Source organism: Microcaecilia unicolor, chromosome 4, assembly GCF_901765095.1.
Source record: "Microcaecilia unicolor chromosome 4, aMicUni1.1, whole genome shotgun sequence".
Taxonomy (NCBI): domain Eukaryota; kingdom Metazoa; phylum Chordata; class Amphibia; order Gymnophiona; family Siphonopidae; genus Microcaecilia; species Microcaecilia unicolor.
Genome location: NC_044034.1, coordinates 219,561,646 through 219,580,413, shown reverse-complemented (window position 1 = coordinate 219,580,413; position 18,768 = coordinate 219,561,646). Strand labels below are relative to the sequence as shown.

The window sequence follows — 18,768 nt, the reverse complement described above, 5'->3', positions numbered from 1 at the left end:
GGTTTGGACAAGTTCCTGGAGGAAAAGTCCATAGTCTATTATTGAGATGGATATGGGTGATGTCACTGCTTGCCCTGGGATTTGTAGCATGCAATGTGGCTACTAACTGGGTTTCTGCCAGGTATTTGTAACCTGGATTGGCCACTACTGGAAATAGGATACTGGGCTAGGTAGGCCATTGGTCTGACCCAGTATGGCTTTCCTTACATTCTTAGAAGGATTACCAAGTTTCTCCTTTTCCTGATAAGACCGAGTCTCAATCAAATCACAATAACTACCTGTTGTACTCAGGGAGCTAGATCAGTTTGGTGATGTATTGGGATCAAAATTAATGATAGAGTAAGGAACACTGAATGTTAATCACCCTGAGACCAATTTGGTTGGAGTCCAGACAATTTTTCTGGACAAAAATAGTGCCTGATCTAAGTACAGATTATTCTCTCAAAGAGGGTGGATTTGGAGAAGCTTAATTATGAACTGTTGTGAAATCTGTGGTGAGTGAGCTGGAAAAATGGACACATTATAACCTGTCTTGGTTGGTCAAGGTGGAGACTGAAGGTGTTCCTCCTAGTTACTATCTCTTTTACAGACACTTCCCTATGGTGGTGGTAGCAAAGAAATTGATTAGACTGACAGAATGTCGTAAAGGCGGTTAGCTTAGCGGGGTTTAAAAAGGTTTGGACGGCTTCGTAAAGGAAAAGTCCATAGACCATTGTTAAAATGACTTGGGAAAAAGCCACTGCTTATTTCTGGGATAACTGCATAAAATGTATTGATCTTTTTTGGGATCTTGCCAGGTATTTGTGACCTGGATTGGCCACTGTTGAAAACACGATGCTGGATTTGATGGACTTTGGTCTGTCCGAGTGTGGCAATACTTATGTACAGCTACTATTTGGCAGCCCAGCCGCAGGCTATTTGGAATAAATGGACCCTAACGCCAAGCAATGGATGAGAACTGCCATCTCCAGAAAGCAAAGTTACTCATCTGTAACAGGTGTTTGAAGACAGCAGAATTTATATTACATAAGTGGGTGATGTCACTGAGAGCCCCAGTGTGGATGCTGCCTTCTAAAGCTTCTAGAAGCTTTTGGCTGCCCTGACTGCTTATGTGCGCGAATGCCTTCCTGCCTGTCTCAGTTGTACAGGACCAGCAGTTGACTTCCAAAAGCTTAGAAAATACAACTCCTAACGATAGGTGGGAAGATATGTGGTAATGCATGTCCTGCTGTCTTAGAACACCTGCTACAGGTAACTTCACTTTCTCTGAGGACAAGCATGACATGCATATTACCACATGTGGTAAACTCCTACCTACTAGGCTCACCAAAAACAAAAGGCCAACAGGCACGACCAATTAGGAACCAATTAACTATACTAAAACAAAAATTTGTTGGGAAGGTGCAGCCTGGAATAAAACAGGCCTAGGAGAGTGGAGTTGGATTCTAGACCTTGACAAATCCAGCAAAACTGCCTGACCGAATTCTCCTCAATGGAGGCTGATCTCAAGTGGGCTACCAACACAGCCATGGCTCTGACATTGAGCCATGACATGACCCTCTAGAGTTAGCCCAGCCTGGGCATAAGTGAAGGAAATGTAGTCTGCTATCCAGTTAGATAAAGTGCATTTACTAATGGCTGCCCTCATCCTGACTGGGTCAAAAGAAACAAAAAGCTGAGTGGACTGTCTATGGGCTGTAGCCTGCAGCAGATAGAAGGCCAGGGCTCGCTTGCAGTCCAAGATGTGCAGTGTGCTTTTCCCAGGATGGGCATGAGGTTTTGGGATGAATATTGGCAGAATAATCGACAGGTTTAGATGGAATTCTGATATCACCTTAAGAAGGAACTTAGTTGTTCTCCGCACACATCCTATTGTGATGAAATCTTGTATATATCAGCTACTAGGGCCCAAAGCTTGCTGTGTGCCAAAGTGACTGCCACCAAAACCAAATCCTTCCAGGTCAAGAACTTCTGGTGGCGCTGTGGCTCTAAAAGAACTTTCATCATCTGGGTGAGGATGATATTGAGGTCCCTGCTGGAGGGTTGAGGGGGGGTTGAGGGGGGGGGGGAACTGTCAAAAGCAAATTTCTCATGAAGCAAACATCTGAAGGCTATACAGAGATGAGCTTACCTTCCACATGAGAATGTAAGTGCCAACTGCACAGAGGTGAACCCTTATCAAGTTGGTTTTCAGGCCAGATTCAAATGTGTAGGAGGTATTCAAAGCAGTGTTTGGATAGGGCAGGAAAAAGGATTCAAGGCCTTGCCCTCTCACCAGATAGCAAACCTCTTCCAGTTAAAATTATATGACCTCTTAAAAGAACCAGGACCTGGGAGACACCCTCATGCAGTTGAAAGATGCCAAGATCTAAGCTAACATCTAAGCTGTGAAGGCTAGGGATTGGAGACTGGTGTGTATAACAGACCTCTCACTCTGGGTGATAAGGGTGAGAACACAGTCCAGTCTCCATGAATCTTCTGAGGCCAATTCTAGAAGCAGAGGGAACCACTTCTGCCTCAGCAAGTAGGGTGCAATGAGTATCATGGCTCCCCAGTCCTGCATGATATTCTTCTCTACACTAGGTATGGGAGGATACATGTACAGAAGGCCCTTCCCCCAATTGAGGAGAAAGGCATCAGATGCTAGCCTGCCGTGTGATCCCAGTCTGGAGCAGAACTGAGGGACTTTGTTGTTGAGATGAGTTGTGAAGAGATCCACTGAGGGGGTGCCCGCACTTGGGATGTTGCCTGGCATGTTGAGACCACTCATGTGGTTGCATTACACATGCTCAGGGTCTGCCAGGCTGTTTTTCCCCACCAGGTATATGGCCCTGAGACACTGCCACATTTCGACTGCTTCCTGACACAAGTATGATACTGCACCTCCCTGCTTATTGACATAGTACATCACAACACGATTCTGTGAATGAAAACAATTTGGTACATTATCCATTCTCTTAAACCCTTTAGCGCATTCCACATGGCCCACAGCTCTTGAAGACTGGTGAAGTTGTCTCCTGAGTAGATCAGTGGCCCTATGAGGCCCACCTACAAGAGCTCCCACATTCATTGTCAGCTTCTTGTGGCGCAGGAGGATTTTCAAATTGAAGTCCCATGATCAAACTGTGCTGAATGTTCCAAAGGAGTGACTCTGTGAGCTCTGGAATGACAGCTGACATATGTTAGGTTCCCAGTGGCCTGACACTACTGAGAAGTTAGGATCGAGCCAAAAATGGAGGGGTGCCATTGGCTTGAAATGTGGCCTAGCAACTTCAACATCTGCCAAGCTGAGACTAATGGCTCTGTCAAACCAGATGGGTGACATTTTACCATCGTATCCACCCTGGAAGCCAGAAAAAAAGTTCATGCCTGAACCATGTCTAGCAGGGCAATGAATTTCAATTGCTGAAGTAGACATAGGGGAACTCTAGTAACCCCAACACCAGAACGGTTCTCTGCATTGGTTGAGCATCCTTCTGCAATGAGTTCTTGATTAGCCAATTATCTAGGTAGCGAAACGTATACACTCCCAGTCTGTGCAGCTACTGCAAGGCATTTTGTGAAGAGCTAGATTGGATGCGGGGCCAAAAGGCAGGATGTGATACTGGTAATGAAGTTTCCCTATGCAAAATCTGAGATACATCTTGTATCTGGGACATAGCTATATGTAGGTGTAAAAATCCTTTAAGTCCAGAGAGGTTTGCTGGATGGGACTAACCTCCCCCCAATCTTTTTGGGCACAAAAAGTACTTGAAATAGAATTCCTTCCCTTCTTTCCTTGGTGGTATGGGCTTGACTTTATGGGTCTGTAAAAGAGAGAAGTTTATCTGTGAGTATTGAGAGCTGAACTGTGATGCTCTTGGTGGGCAATCTGGAGGGAGTTCTTGCCAATGAGGAGTGTAACACCCCTCTCCCCAAACTATTTTGAGAACTAGTCTGAGGTTATAAGAGCCACCTTGCTCAGTAAGAATTTGTACCCCTCCCCAGACTGGTAGGCCATCTGGGACAATCACTTATGGTAGCTATGCTCTCCCCTTGCTTTGACTGGGGGAGCTGATTGGGCTTCTGAGTCTGCTGCTGTTGAGGGTGGGAGTGAGAACCCTGGGACTGCTGGGGGTGGGGGAATGAATGAAATGAACTTAGGCCTTGGAGAGTAGTAGGTTCCTTTCTGACCACCACCTGAATACCTCTGAGAAGTGGAGACCTCAGAAGGATGGGTCAACACACAGGCTTTATGGTGTCAGCATATTTCTTAAGGTCCTTTTCCACCTTGTCCCCCTGAAATACTGTCTCCTTGGCAGGGGACATAGCAATACAGTAGATGTCGGCAGATAGACCTGCACGGTCTGTTTAATCTTCCCAAAAATGTGGCCAGCGTTATATCATATCCACAAGCGTCTGCTGAATAATTGGTTCTAGGTCTGAAACATGCACCCAGGTGAGTTTGCACATGTCAATACCTAAGGCAGAGATTCTGGACGCCACAGCATAAGCATCACAGGCTGCCCATGCAATGTACTTTCAACACTCCTTCTGCTTGGCTATTAACTGGCTGAGTTCTGCAGCCTGCTCTGGATGCAGAGTCTGAAAATTCTGCCACACTGTACCAAATTCCAAGTGGAAGCTCATGTAGAGCTGGAAGGACTGCATACATGAAATCAGCATAGAGCCCTGCAGTTGTGAGTCCTGGAGCATCTGGCCCTTTTTAGGGAGGAGTTGACCACCATAGAATGGTGAGGAAGCTGCTGTTTATTGATCTGAGAGTCTTCTGGACACTGTACATAGGTATGGGCTGCACAGAGGGATCTCCCAATTCTTCATCTGAGCTGCCTTAAGGATTCTGTGCATGGGCACCGTAGACAGCCTCCGTAAGAGGGGAATCATAGTTGACAGCATCCAACATCTCAGTCCTGGGCTCAGATCCAACCATCTAAATTGGTGGTTGAGGACATCTAATTTACTTTAGAAAAGTGACAAAGGAGAATTCCTTTGCAGGAAACACTTTTCCTGAGCTGGGGAGGGGTCCGAGGACAGAACAAGGATCGCCAACTCTGAGAGAATCCGTTGGTTTCACATCAGACACCCAAGCGCAATCCATATCAGACAGCAAGAACTCTTCACAAGTAGGCCAAGTCTGTGCCTGCTTCGGACCACTGAACTCATGGCCAGACTCTGGACGGAAGTACTGAGGGACGGGTCTTCTCCTGGACACTGGGGAGGGGGGGCCTTCCTCCCCAATGGGCTGGAAAGGAGCAGTGGCTCAGCTGGCACTTGTTCTGACACCTGACAGGACATGCATGAATGGCTGACTGATAGGGCTTGAGCCTCCAAGACTGGCTTGGGTGGCTTCATGGCTGACATTGGCATCCTTGATGCCTCAGCATAGAGCCAATCCAAGATGCACTGAATCAGAGATCTGGTCCCGGGCTCAGAGGAGGCTGTTGCAGCGACATCCATTCCACAGAGGGAGTGCACCCCTCTCAGTGTCAACGAGGCCAGTGCCCTGGAGCTCCTGGCACTATGCTTCAAGAAAAACAAATATCAGTATTACTTCACATCCACTCGACGCCAGACATTAGGATCCTTCGGTACAGACCAGGATGTCATCAAATTCTAGCATGTGCTTGGTGTTGGGTCCAAGAATGCTCGATCCAGATGGGTACCATCAATGCCCAATGTTGAGGCAGGAGCAGACCACCTCAGTACAGGAGCATCCCCAGCATCTGACATAGCTCTGGGAGCCATAGATACCGATGCCTCTAAATCAGATGTGCCAAAATTCTCTTGCACAGGGCCTCAACTCTCTTGGATTCTTTTCCACATGTGAGAGCAGAATTTACAATTAGACGCCTTATGGTCAGGTCTAGGCATGGCAAGCATCAGTTGCAAGGGTCAGCCAGACAATCTTGCTACACCAAGGACACTTCTTAGTTTTTTTTTTTTTTTTTAAAGACATCAGTGGAAAAATAGCTGAAGCAACAACAAAGATCTTAACCCAAAAAAAAAAAAAAAGTGTCCGGGTAAGGGAGCTCAGGCCTAAAAATCAAAGAAAAACATAAAAAGGCTGAAAAAAAATACTAAAAGAACTAAAACATAAAAACACAGAAACATGATGGAAAATAAAGGCCAAATGGCCCAGCCAGTCTGCCCTTCCTCAGGAACCACTAACTCCTCCTTTACCTAAGGGATTCCCACATGCCTCACGCTTCCTTAAGTTCTAACAGTCTTCTTCTCCACTACCTCCACTGGGAGGCCATTCCACGCATCCACCACCCTTTCCGTGAAGGAGTATTTTCTTAGACTCCTATTTCCTCTCTTCTTCATATGCCCTCTCATTCCAGGGTTTTCCTTCATTTGAAAAAGGTTCTCCTCCTATACATTGATGCCACTGAGGTATTTACACATCTCCATCATATCCTCTTCTCTTCCAGCGTATACATGTTGATGTTCATAAGCCTGACTCCATATGTTTTATGACAGAGACTGCTTACCAATTTTGTAGATGCCCTCTGGATCGACTCCACCCTGTTTATATATAAATGGAACACAAAACAAAAAAGGGGCCCTAACTATTCACATGAGGACACAAAGCTGAAAACAGGGAAGGCTGCATAAGAAAAACCTGGCTGAGAGCACAGACGCTCTTGTAGAAAGATGACAACTGCTGGTCCCATCCGACTGACAGGCAGGAAAGCATGTGTAGTCAGTGCTGCCAAAAGCTTTAAACTGTAAAATGCTGGGCAGCATCTGTACTGTGGCTCTGTTAGTTACATCACCCACACGCAGTAATACATGCCCTACTCATCCTTGGAAAAATCTCATTTCACTACCTTCCATAGCTACCTATGATCAGAAAGATGAGTAGTTATCCATTCATCAGGGGGGTAGCTAAGGGGGGGGGGGGGGGGGGGTCGCCAGAGGCGTGACTGCTTCCCCAAACGGACTTTCCTACAGCACCTATTTTTCAAACGATCTGTTGCATTTAAAATATTTATTGGGATTTATTAACCGCCTTTATGAGAGATTCACCCAAGGTGGTGTAAAGCAGGTACAGTTTAACATAAAACTTACAAATTTTGTTAACAGCACAATAATGCTAAAACAACCAAGAATAAACAAATATAATAAATGAGGTAAACTTAAAAACAGTAAATTGAATCCTAATAATAGAACTACCTTGAAACAGTATCAAAAATGTACACATTTAACAGCACTGGAATTCAAATACCAGAGATAATACAGTGTTTTCATGATACTAATGATACACCTAATAAACACGCATTAGAACACTCAACAGATATGATGCTAAAGATTTTCTACAATATGGCTTACCATATAGCTGAAGGACCAAGAGCAGATATATGTTGGGAACAAGATGCATGGTGCAGAGTCGGATGGGATAATTTGATGGTTAGCTAAACTCAAGACAAATTCTTTGTATAGTTAAGCAAGAGATAAGCAACTGATCTAAGTTAGTGTGTGTGGCATCGGAGCCATCAGCAGTCCGTTCTCCGCTACCCCAGCACCCTCAACCTGGCTACGCTTCTGCCATTCATATTACACACACAAACTGGAAGTGTTACTGAATTATTCTAATGGAGGAAAGGGCATGTCACTAAGTGATGGGAGAAAGGGGCTATACAGTGTAGTACAATTTGGGGGAGGGGGAGGTAATACAACATCTGAATGACCATTTCCACCTAGATAGGAAAGGTTTCTCCTTGTACCTTCATGTCACAGACATCCACTGCAAAATCAAAATGGTTTCATTTTGAAAAGTCAGTTCTAGTTGGGTTGCCAAGAACCCAAAAATGGGAGTAAAAGGAGTTGATGGCAAAAGAAAGCTTAAAGTAAAGCCAAAAGCACTAATAAGGAATTTTTTTTTTTTTGGGGGGGGGGGGGGGGGGGGGGAAGGGTGTGGGGAGGGAGAGAGTAAGCGAAAGAGAATAGATATGTTTTAGCAGCTCCACAAAAAACAAAAATGAGGTCTCACACTATATAGTGGGGCAGACAGAAGCATGCACTGTAGTGACTTTCAAAAGCTTCTTGGAGGCTTTATTAAACAGGCGAAGCTTATCTGTGTGGGCTCCGATGGATGATATTCAACCGTGACGTCTTGCTATCCAGTCAGTCCTCTAAGAATGAACTTTAAACAAGCCAAATGCCTGAAAATTTTGGCTTTTCTATACATGTTAAATGACAAGTTTACAAATATAACACAATTTAACTACTGCTGCAGAAATCTGCTCATGGCTTGTTACAGTAAACTGGGGAGGACTGTATCTGCAGTGCCACAGGCAGAGATCTAAATGTAGATTAGTAAAGCATAGTGCTATTTGTTAATGTTTATTAGGATGTATCAATCCAAAGCGAGATATGACATTTTTGAAAGGCAATTATAAGCAGATGAATAGTACAGCTTATAAAGAGGAAAGAAACTGCTTTTAAAAGAAAAGCCCAATCAAAAGGGAGTAGAGGATGGGTAATAAACACTCCACCACAGGAACAGCAAAAGAGCAACAGACACTGGAGTGAAAGCATGGGAAAGAAACACTGACACTTGGCTAGATTCTGATATATAGCGTCACCTACCTGTGCTTGTATGTTGGGCTCAAGACGCAACAGACATCCAGCCTGGGAAGATTGTGTGTGTATAATTCCAGCTCCCACAAAATTTGATGGGTTGGGATCTACTTCTTCAAGAAGGGCAACACCAAAGCCAATGATCTACCCAAAACAAAACATACACATTTAAATGGGCATTTTTCTCCCACTGCCCTACATGCCCAAACTTTACCATATAAAACCTGAAAGGCAGCTTAGTGTGTATACAATGACATTGTTTTCTAGAGATGTTATTCTATAAAAGAGAAAAGTTTTGCAAAAGGGTTCTTACTGTAAGAAGATGAGAGAACCATGATATTATTTTAAACAGGTGTCAAAGTATTGCAAGAGATAGAAAGGGAAAGAAAGTTGAATTTATGTTTACAATTGTGATCTGTAACAAGTTGTGAGTCTTTAAAGTCTGTTAGTATTTGAGTATTTTAGAGCCAACAGTCTGAGTTGAGCCATCTGTTTTCAGAAATGTTAGGTAATACCTGTAACAAGTTAAAAATAATGTAATCCAAATACATCATGTACCGGTCAATAGTTACATTTCTGGCCACATTTCAAAACTACAAAATCCACTTAATAAAAGTCACATAGATCCTGGCTTGTGTCAAAATAGCATCATTCTTACCTTTGCCTTTGTAACCTCCGAATCCATTGCATGCTTTGCCTTAAAGATTTTCTGTACTTCCTGCTGTGGACTGCATAAAACAAAGAAAAGCAGCAAATCAGTAGTCAGAACGTAATTACTGTGCATATGGATAAACACGGCTTGATAAGGAAGGGAGGACATGAAGAGAGGTCATGCTTTACTAAAATGTTAGAATTTTTGCATGTGTGAAAAAAAAGCATGTGAATAGGGTAAGCCAGTTGATATAGTGATCTGGATTTTGATAAAGTCCTTCGTGTGAGACTTCCTGAGGTACTGTGGGATTTAAGAGACAATGGACTATTGTACACTAACCTATAAGATACAGTAGGAAACAAAGAGTAGGACTAAATGGTCAGCTTTCCCAATGGAGAGACAAATAGTGCTCACTGGAAGCAGTATTTAACATTTATTAATCATCTGGAAAGGGAAATAAATTAGTGATCAAATTTAAACATGACAAAAAAATTTAAGTAGTTAAAAAAAAAACAAGAATGAGGAACTGCAGAGGGATTTTGCTAGACTAGGCACCTGGACATCTGAATGACAGATTAAATTTTATACAAGTCCACATTAAATTATAACAGAGAGAAAAAAATAATCAACTACAGATACAAAAACAATGATCCATTTTCAGAGTGCTGAGACCTAATACAGATCTTAGAATAACTGGTAGGCTATAAAATCTGTTACATAGAATGTCTGTTGCAATCTAGGGAGAAAAGAAACCCTTACCATCAGTGTGTGGTGGCAGTCAAAAAAACAAGATGTTAGGAATTGTTTGGAAAGGAGTGGAGAATAAAACATGTTGTGTCTGTTTCATTCCACATTGTGCACATAGAGTATCATGTGCAGTCCTGGTCATTCCATCTCAATACACACATAGCATAACTAGAAAAAGCTACAGAAGGGGACAACAAAAATGATACAGAGGGTAGAAAGCTAAATAGGTTAGGGCTCTTCAGCTTACAGAAATGTTGGCATCAAAATGATACAGGGGGTAGAAAGCTAAACAGGTTAGGGCTTTTCAGATTAGAGAAGATGTTGACAGAGGAAATCCAATAGAGGTTTATAGATTATTACTAATAGGGAATGATTATGAACCCTTTCAAACAGTACTAGGACTAGACACACTGAAATTTGCTAAAACAAATTTAAGAAAGCATTATTTCAGTCAATATTTAACTAGGCTGTGGAATATTTTTGCCAGAGTATGTGGTCAAAGCTAGTAATATGAAAAAAAAAAAAAAGATAATGAGGATGAATAATAGCAATTATTAGCCATGTAAACCCAGGAATCACCAGTTCAGAGTGAAACTAGGATTTGCTGAAGTATATCTAATAGACCTGGATTGGTCATCATTAAAAGACAGGATGCAGAGCTTGCTGGACCACTGATCTGAAGCATAGCACTTCTTATGCTCTTCAATTCTGGAAGACTAATACCAAGTTATTTGCATGCACATTAAGAACAAACTACGTACCTGCTGAGCTGCTTCCAGCGCTGGAAGAAGTCCTGGCCAGACATTTCTGTTGGCTGGAAAAACTTATTCAGGGTAATGGGCAGCTTTACAGAGATGTTCTGGAAGGTTCCTCCATATCTGTAATGACAGGAAAAAAAAAAAGAGGCAGAAAAAAACTGGTACACAGGAGATCTAGATTTGAGTAATGAAATTATCTCCTTAGGCCACTGAGGGCTCAGGATACTGCAAAGGTTACATACACAGCCCCAACTCATAATGCCAGTTAGCTCCAGGTTGCAGAAGGAGCTGCTCTGAATCTGCAATAGCTAAGCTAGACTGTGGCAGGAGAGAAGGGGATGGGACTCAGTAGGTTTCAAAGGTAGATTCATAGTACTTTAGTCCCAATAGAGGCTTATTCAATGGATCTGGAAGCTTGAACGGACAAAACTCGCAGATAACCAGTATGAAGTATAGGCTGTACGGGTTAATTCTGCAATATATTCCCCCTTCAAACCCTGCCCCCCCCCCCCACTCTACCTCCTTTATTTCTTTTATTCTACCTACTCCTGCCTCTCCCATGAACACTTTTCATATTCATCTTAGTTTGTCACTAACAATATCCAACATCAATTATATTGAAATGCCTTGATTCTTAATATAAACATTTGAAGCAACATGTAGATGGTTGCCTGCTTGCAGATTTGAGACTTGAGCAGAGTAAGGTGGCAACTGCTCAACATATTTCAAAAATGTTTCAGGCATAACAAAAAAAAAAAAAGCAGATGTGCTGCAAGATGCCAGTTGGTGAAATGTCCGATAACAGCCTTTTTGCTGTATTTGACATTAGACTGCAAGTGACTTCCAATCTCAAGGACTTCTACAGTACAATCAATTGCACACTCCAAAAAGTGAAAAATTAATAAAGAGGGAGGGGGAAGCTCTGCAACCTTACTGAAGGTAAGGGAACAGATTAATGAAAAAGTGTTTGAAGAACTAACCCTCCCAAATTTATAGTCTGTTACTCAAATGTTTGATATACTGCATTTCATGGGCTGCTTATTCCTGCATTTCCCTGTGTCATATCAAGGAACTCAATATTTTTTTTCTATGAATCTTCACATTGAGAAGTTTCCACAAGATCTTAGTGAGACTTCATAGGCTAGGTTGGTAATACTGGAGTCATAAAAAAATTTATCTATCTTGTTTTCTTGTGGGATATTTCCCTGTGTTTTTCTCATTTTCTTATGTAATGTGGGTTTGGTTATTTGTTTTTCTATGAATAGAGTTAATACTTTTTAGAAAAATCTTTCTGCACATTTTCCTGTGTGTTTCTTTGGGAAATGTAGGTTCTAGATACTCCAACTCACAAAAGGAGTATATAACCCAATGCTAACAAAAGAGAGAAAAAGAGAGGAAGAAGATATGAGCTCTACTTTTCAGTTCAAGAAATTCCTAAATATGGCATATTTATCGCTCTAGCCAGCTTTACTAATGTGCAGTTACATAACCTCCCTTTTTTTCATGCCTATAGAATGATAGACAGATAACCTTAGTCCAAATCCTGGCACTATATGCTTCTCTCTAGGGGAAACAGGCTAACCAGTATACAAATCAGCAAGCTATACCAGTCTATTTGGGTACATTTTTTTTATATAAGTTAGTAATTCTGTGGCTAAGGTTACAACTTAGAAAAAGTGAAAAAAAATTAAAGGAATGCTCAAGTGAATTTGCTTTTATTTTAATTTTTAAGAATGCTAGACAATGTATAGGTACGATGTTAGAGGAAATTATAAGGAAAGACGAGTTATTGACAACCAATTTTCCAAGAAATTTCCTTGCTAAATTTGTTACTTCATCATCAGTACACTTTTATAAAGAAAATAAATTACATAAAAGATTAGAAAAACAAAAAAGATTTACCTGAATTGGATATTTAGGACTGGGGCTTCTACAAAATCGGTTATACATTCAATGTTCACAACCTGCTGTACCTGAGCACCCCCATCCACAGTGGGATCCACTGGTTTGGTCTGCAGGTTCAGATGTGGAAGGTAATTAAGGAAATATCTTGTACTCAATGTGCATGCAAGAACAGGAAGACTTTTACAAATGTTATCCCATTATATTCAACATTGTCCTCAACTATACATATACATCTGCACCATATAAAGCCTCACACACATCATTGTCATACTTCAGCTTAGGGATACGATTGGTTTAACGCTACAAAAAATTCTGAAACTACTGAGGAAACTAATACACTACAAGATGTGTGCTTAGTGACAGGCTTTACAAGAAACCATGAAGTATGCCCAGATATATCCACCATCCAGACATTCCCTGTTTTAAGCTCAGATTTGCATTTGACAGCAATTTGCGTTCAACAGCAGCTAAAATGGTTATTTTAAAATCAAAAACTCTGGAAAAAATAGTTTGGGACAGTCTCACCCTCTCTACTATTTAACACATTAAACTAAAGGCATGCACAGTATCTGATTACATATGAGTTACAAAGAAAGACTTGGAATACAGAGAGGGACCACAAAAATACAGGTAAGTTAAGGGGGGGAGGGGGTGATGCAGGGGCAAGCTGAGCCAGCTGGTGTTATCCCAGTAGAAAAACAAAAAAAAGTGCATAAAAAAACAAAACAAAAAGAAACCCACCCAGAGCTCTGTTTTAACATTAAAAAGGTAACTCAAAGAAAGCTTGACATGTTTCGTCAATAGGCTGCATTAGGGATTAACATAGCACATGTAGAAGGTTAAATTAGGTCTTACCTGCTAATTATCTTTGCTCAAGTCTCTCTATATCACTTCAGATGCTTGGGTTTGTGCCTTCTTACCAGCAGGTGGAGGCTGAGAAACTAACAAGTGGTGATGTCATAGCTTAGGAACCCTGTGCAGCACCTTGGCCAAACAGTATTTGAACTACTAAGTCTTCCCCCCAAGCCCCCAAGAACTAAACTTTCATTCAAGTATGAATCCTTCACCTTATAAACAGACAATATGTAGAATTTATACAATACAACAAAATAACATTACTTCTAAGAAAAAAAACAGACTACTAACAATAATCATGGGTGGATTCAGGACTGGTCTGGAGAGACTCAAGGAAGGAAAACTAGCTGATAAAACTAATTTAACCACCTTTATTGTCCCACCAGACCAGTCTAGATGCTCAGTATGTACCAAAGCAGTAAATTATATAGGGTGGGACACGGCAATCCTGATCTTCAAAACCTTGGCCGAAAGGACTACATCATCTTGCCTACAAATCCAATCTGTAATGGTGGACAAAGGAATGCATAAAAGCCCAATTTGCCATTTTACAAATTTCTTGAGGTAGCATTAAAGAATGTTCTGCCCAAGAACTGACCTCTAGAAGAGTGAGCTTTTAAAACTGAAGGTGCTGTACACCGACAGAGAATATAAGCAGACATAATTGCCTCCTCAATCCAGTGAGCTACAGTGGCTTTAGACTATGGTTCTCCTTTACATAGTATTGTTATATTTGTACCCCGCGCTTTCCCACCCAACAACCTGTTTTTCTCTCATCCATTCTCTTACGATACTCTAACACGAAGCCCACATCCAACTTAAGCAAGACTGCAGACTCATATATTCCTGTCTTCCTTAAAAACAGGCAGAGAGATGGACCATCTTAAATGAAAAGTAGAAACCGCTTTAGAAAAAAAGTATGGTTGTAATGTTGCAACTGAGGAAACCACCGAGATAGAAGACTTCTTTGCAAGGGGGATGTGTGCATCCTGGCCCATGGCACTAGATCCAAGGTTGCCACCATCAATCCCAACACCTGTAGGTAGTACCAGACGGTCTATTTGTAGAGTCAGATTTCCGATGTTAGTAACTTCCTAGAGTGAGAAGCCCTTGGCCTAATGGGTGTTGAACCTGGCTCCCAAGTTTTGAAAGTTTTGGCCAGCAATTTTTCTTGTTTTATTCTAGCAGTTGAAGTGATGTCAGAAAACCCTTTACTGTTGTTTCTATTTGCACAACAATAAGTGGTTTTCCAACATCACTTCTAGTGCTAGCACAAAATGTATGTTCAATACCAGCAAAATCCTAAATCTAAATGAACTCCGTTTATCTTGAGAGCCATCTGAAATTATTCTTTCACCAAATATACCAAATGCAAAAACAAAACAAAAAAACCAACCAACCAACGCACCCCTGCAAAGTGAAAGGAGACAAGAGAAATGTTCATTATTTTTGCAGTACTGAAATACTAGACCATGAATAAAAAGCTGACCCATAATATAAGTATCTTAAGAATTTTACATCCATTCTCTCGACTATTTTAACAACAACAAGCTCTATGCTAGCACTTCCCACACTTTTATCCAATATGAATCCCACTCTCTCACCCCCTAATTTAACAATTTAACTATACACACTCACAGAGGAGCAAAACAAAATAGTAGACCTCTCCTTCACACCAACACTCAACCAAAGCAGGAAAATACAGGTAATCAGTAGATGCTCATCATAGGCTCCAAAGAACTTCTATACTGGTTTCTAGCCTTAACGGAGCTGAACAGGCATTTAAAGGCTTCTTTTTTTGTGCATTACTGCTCTTGGCTGTAGGCTACAAGATCCAGAGTGGAATGACTATTTCTGTAAACCTCATCCAGGATAACAGTCTACCGGTTTTGGAGAAGATAAGTTCTAGTCTAGACAGACTAGTACATACACCTTTATATTTTTATAGATTGATCCGAAAACTAGCTAGGATATATACTAATAAATATTTCTGCATTAGCTATATTATTTTTTAAATTTTTTTATCATTTTACTTAATTACATTCACATTTATCACATAAATGTAAGGAAATACAGAAATTAATATAAAGGAAAAAGAAAACATTTTCTATCATCAATATTATAATAACTGTCCACAATTGGGAGATCCAAGATCAAGAAAACAATCTCAAAGAAAATAAGAAAAACACAAAATGGTTAATCTTACAATTCATATTTTGAGGGAGGAAGGTTAATCGGTAATTGCAGCCGGTACAGTGGTAACTAAAGGAAATTGCTGCAGAGGATTCTTCATCTGTTCTTTTAACTCCACAAACTCTTGTAATTTCTTGCGTTCAACAAATAATAAGGAAATAAAACACTTACAAGGGAATCGCTCTAGGAAGGTCCCACCTAGGGCAATGATTCTTGGTTGCATTAGCTATATTAGATTCAACTTTTCTGTTACTTAAATTTCCTTAGTCTCAGGAAATCATTTTATATTTAAAAGTATCCAAAAATTTCTGGTGTGCTGGGCTGGCCCTGAATAATCTGCTTTATAAGACTTCTAAGCTCTGGGCTGAGAAAAATTCTTTAACATTACAACACCTTAAACTATTTAACACAAACTATTTAAGGGACAAGCAGTTTCCCTTCATCTAATACTTATAGTCAACCAATGGTCAACCAACTCCCCCCCACACACTTTCTTGGACACCCCTGAATCATGAGTCCCAGTGTGAGAAAGAAAGACACGTAGCAGTTGAGTAACAACCTTACCACTATCCATGTGACAATGAAAAATACAACTTAAACCTACTGTAAGCACAGATCTACCACTATCTGCGTTCCTTCTTCCAGTTCGGTCCTCGTCTGGTGCTTTTTCTCACCTCACCACCGACTTACCCACACAGTGCATGCACAACTCCCCTGTCACCATCACCACAAAACAGGACACCTTCACAGAACACTGTGTGGCAGCAGTGGCGGGCTGTGAATCTCTAGTCAGAAGAGGTGATTGTCATGCTTGTAGGGCTGGAAACAGCAGCAGCCCTGTGACTAGCAAGAAAGTCATGGACCAGCATTGTGAAAAGAGACGGTCCACTGGAGTCTGAATGAGGCGGAGGTGAGACCAACAGCAGAAGAGGGAATGCGGTAAAATCTACAGTAAAAAGGGAATACGGTCTTTTACTGTTCCCGCAGGGCGGTAAACACTTTCATTTCTGCATCAGTGGTAATTCTTGTTTAAGTTATTTTTACTATGTTACTCGTGTTTCCCCATTCCCATGTCATTCTCTAGCACAGGATTCTTGAGCTATAATATCACAACTCAATTTCTCAGTCTCCACTTGTCAGTAGGATGGCACAAACCCAAGCATCTGGAGTGGTCAGGTTGGATAACAACAAAGATGTGATTGAGAGGCACAGTGTACTAATCCTAAATCACCATTGCCAAATTATCAGCGACTTGAATGTGAAGAATATTAAAAGAGAAAGCCACCGTCGGCACAGATATCAGCAGTCTTCACCGATTCTCATCAGAGTGCCTTGAACTACTTTCAATACTCAGCCTGCACAATCAACATTCTTTAAAACCCTGCTGCTACAGGATTTTTTTTTTTTTTTAATACTGGATACTCAACACTTGGCACTGAATATCCAGGTATAAAACTTGGCTGCTGCAACTTATCCAGGTACAAGCAATATTCAGACCAGAACCCGGATAAACAACAAAATAACAGGGTAAAGTTAGGATAGCCTTTTTGCTGTCCGGACTGAATATTGCTGCCAACCAGGTAAATGGCAACTCCTCCAAGGCTCTTCCCCCGACCACCCCAGCACTACCCAGAAATCTTTGGGGTAATCTATCCAGATTTTTAGTAGTGTTATTAGGATAATGCGGCTGAAAATCTATGGTGAAGAACTTATTTGGGGGGGAGGAGTCATTCCTACCTGTATAAGTCCTGTTGAATATCAACCCCTCAGATGACATCCACATGCATACAATAAGACAGACCAGGGATCAACACAGCTAATGCCCTGGAACACTGTTTTATTGTCACCCTACGGATAAACCAAGCGTGCATTATTATTGGGTTTGATTGCACATGCTATACATACAGATGGCTATAAGCAAGTTGTGGAGATACCAGACTATATTTTCAGAGCCCTTTTTGATATAAATGCAATTCATGGGATCCAGTCTAAACATCATTCATCATCTTCCTCATTACACTTCGTTTAGCAGTCCCAATACCTCCTCATCTTGTGGTCTCAGCAAGGATATTAGACTGAAGGTCATCCGAACAGATTAGCTTTGCAGTAAAGTTTAGGAACTGAGTGGAAGTCTTGTTACCATAAAATATATACATCCGACCTAATTAAAACAAAATAAAGTCTGAATTAAGAATACACAAAGGCATCTGGGATATGCAAGTTGAAAGGTTTAGGCCTGAAGGTTTCCCACCGAGTCCACAGGAGAACTACTACTACTAATCATTTCTATAGCACTACTAGACATATGAAGCTGTACACATTATATGCAGGTACTTTCTCTATCCCTAGAGGGCTCACAATCTAAGTTTTTGTACATGGGGCAATGGAAGTTTACATGACTTGCCCAAGGATACAAGGAGTTGCCGTGAGAATTGAACCCAGATTGCCAGGATCAAAGCCAGATGCATTAACCATTAGGCCACTTTTAAGGCAGTGGTTCCCAGGAACAATGCTGGGTATGCATTAAATTTGGAGTGACGAGGGAAGGACCTTAGACTACAAATGGGAAAGATGACGAATTGGTTTGGGGAGGAGAAATTATAGTAGTTGTCACTCTATGGCTGGCATATATACCTACCACTGTGGACAGAAATAACTGGTCAGAATAAAGTTAATATACAAAATACATTGGAATCTCTATGCAGCACTTTTTCATTCAAAATTTAGCACAAGAATCATTATATAGTGCTAAAAACAGCAGTACTGTGCTAAGACGTTCTGGTGAGCATTTAGTACACATCTGATATGAAGCAAAAGACCCTGTACCTTAAGCAGCTTCCAAACCCAAAGTTAGAGAGTGCAAACTGGCTGATCTGTAAGACCCACTGCAGCTCCTTGTGACTTTGGGCAAGTCACTTAACCCTCTATTGCCCCAGGTACAAATAAGTACCTGTATATAAAATGTAAATCGCTTTGAATGTAGTTGCAAAACCTACAGAAAGATGGTATATCCAGTCCCTTTCCCTAATTAGCAAGGCAAGTGAGCAGGGCTTAAACATCTTGCCCCCCTTTACA

At 41.3% G+C, this 18,768-nt stretch overlaps 1 protein-coding gene across 1 annotated transcript in view; it reads right to left on the bottom strand.

The window, feature by feature from the left end:
* The window catches only part of AP2A2 (adaptor related protein complex 2 subunit alpha 2), a 279,757-nt gene that overhangs the window by 4,115 nt on the left and 256,874 nt on the right, over positions 1–18,768 (bottom strand). The window contains 5 exon segments of the mRNA XM_030201248.1: positions 8,593–8,727; positions 9,242–9,311; positions 10,744–10,860; positions 12,643–12,766; positions 17,765–17,854. Coding sequence (XP_030057108.1) covers positions 8,593–8,727; positions 9,242–9,311; positions 10,744–10,860; positions 12,643–12,766; positions 17,765–17,854 — 536 coding nt within the window.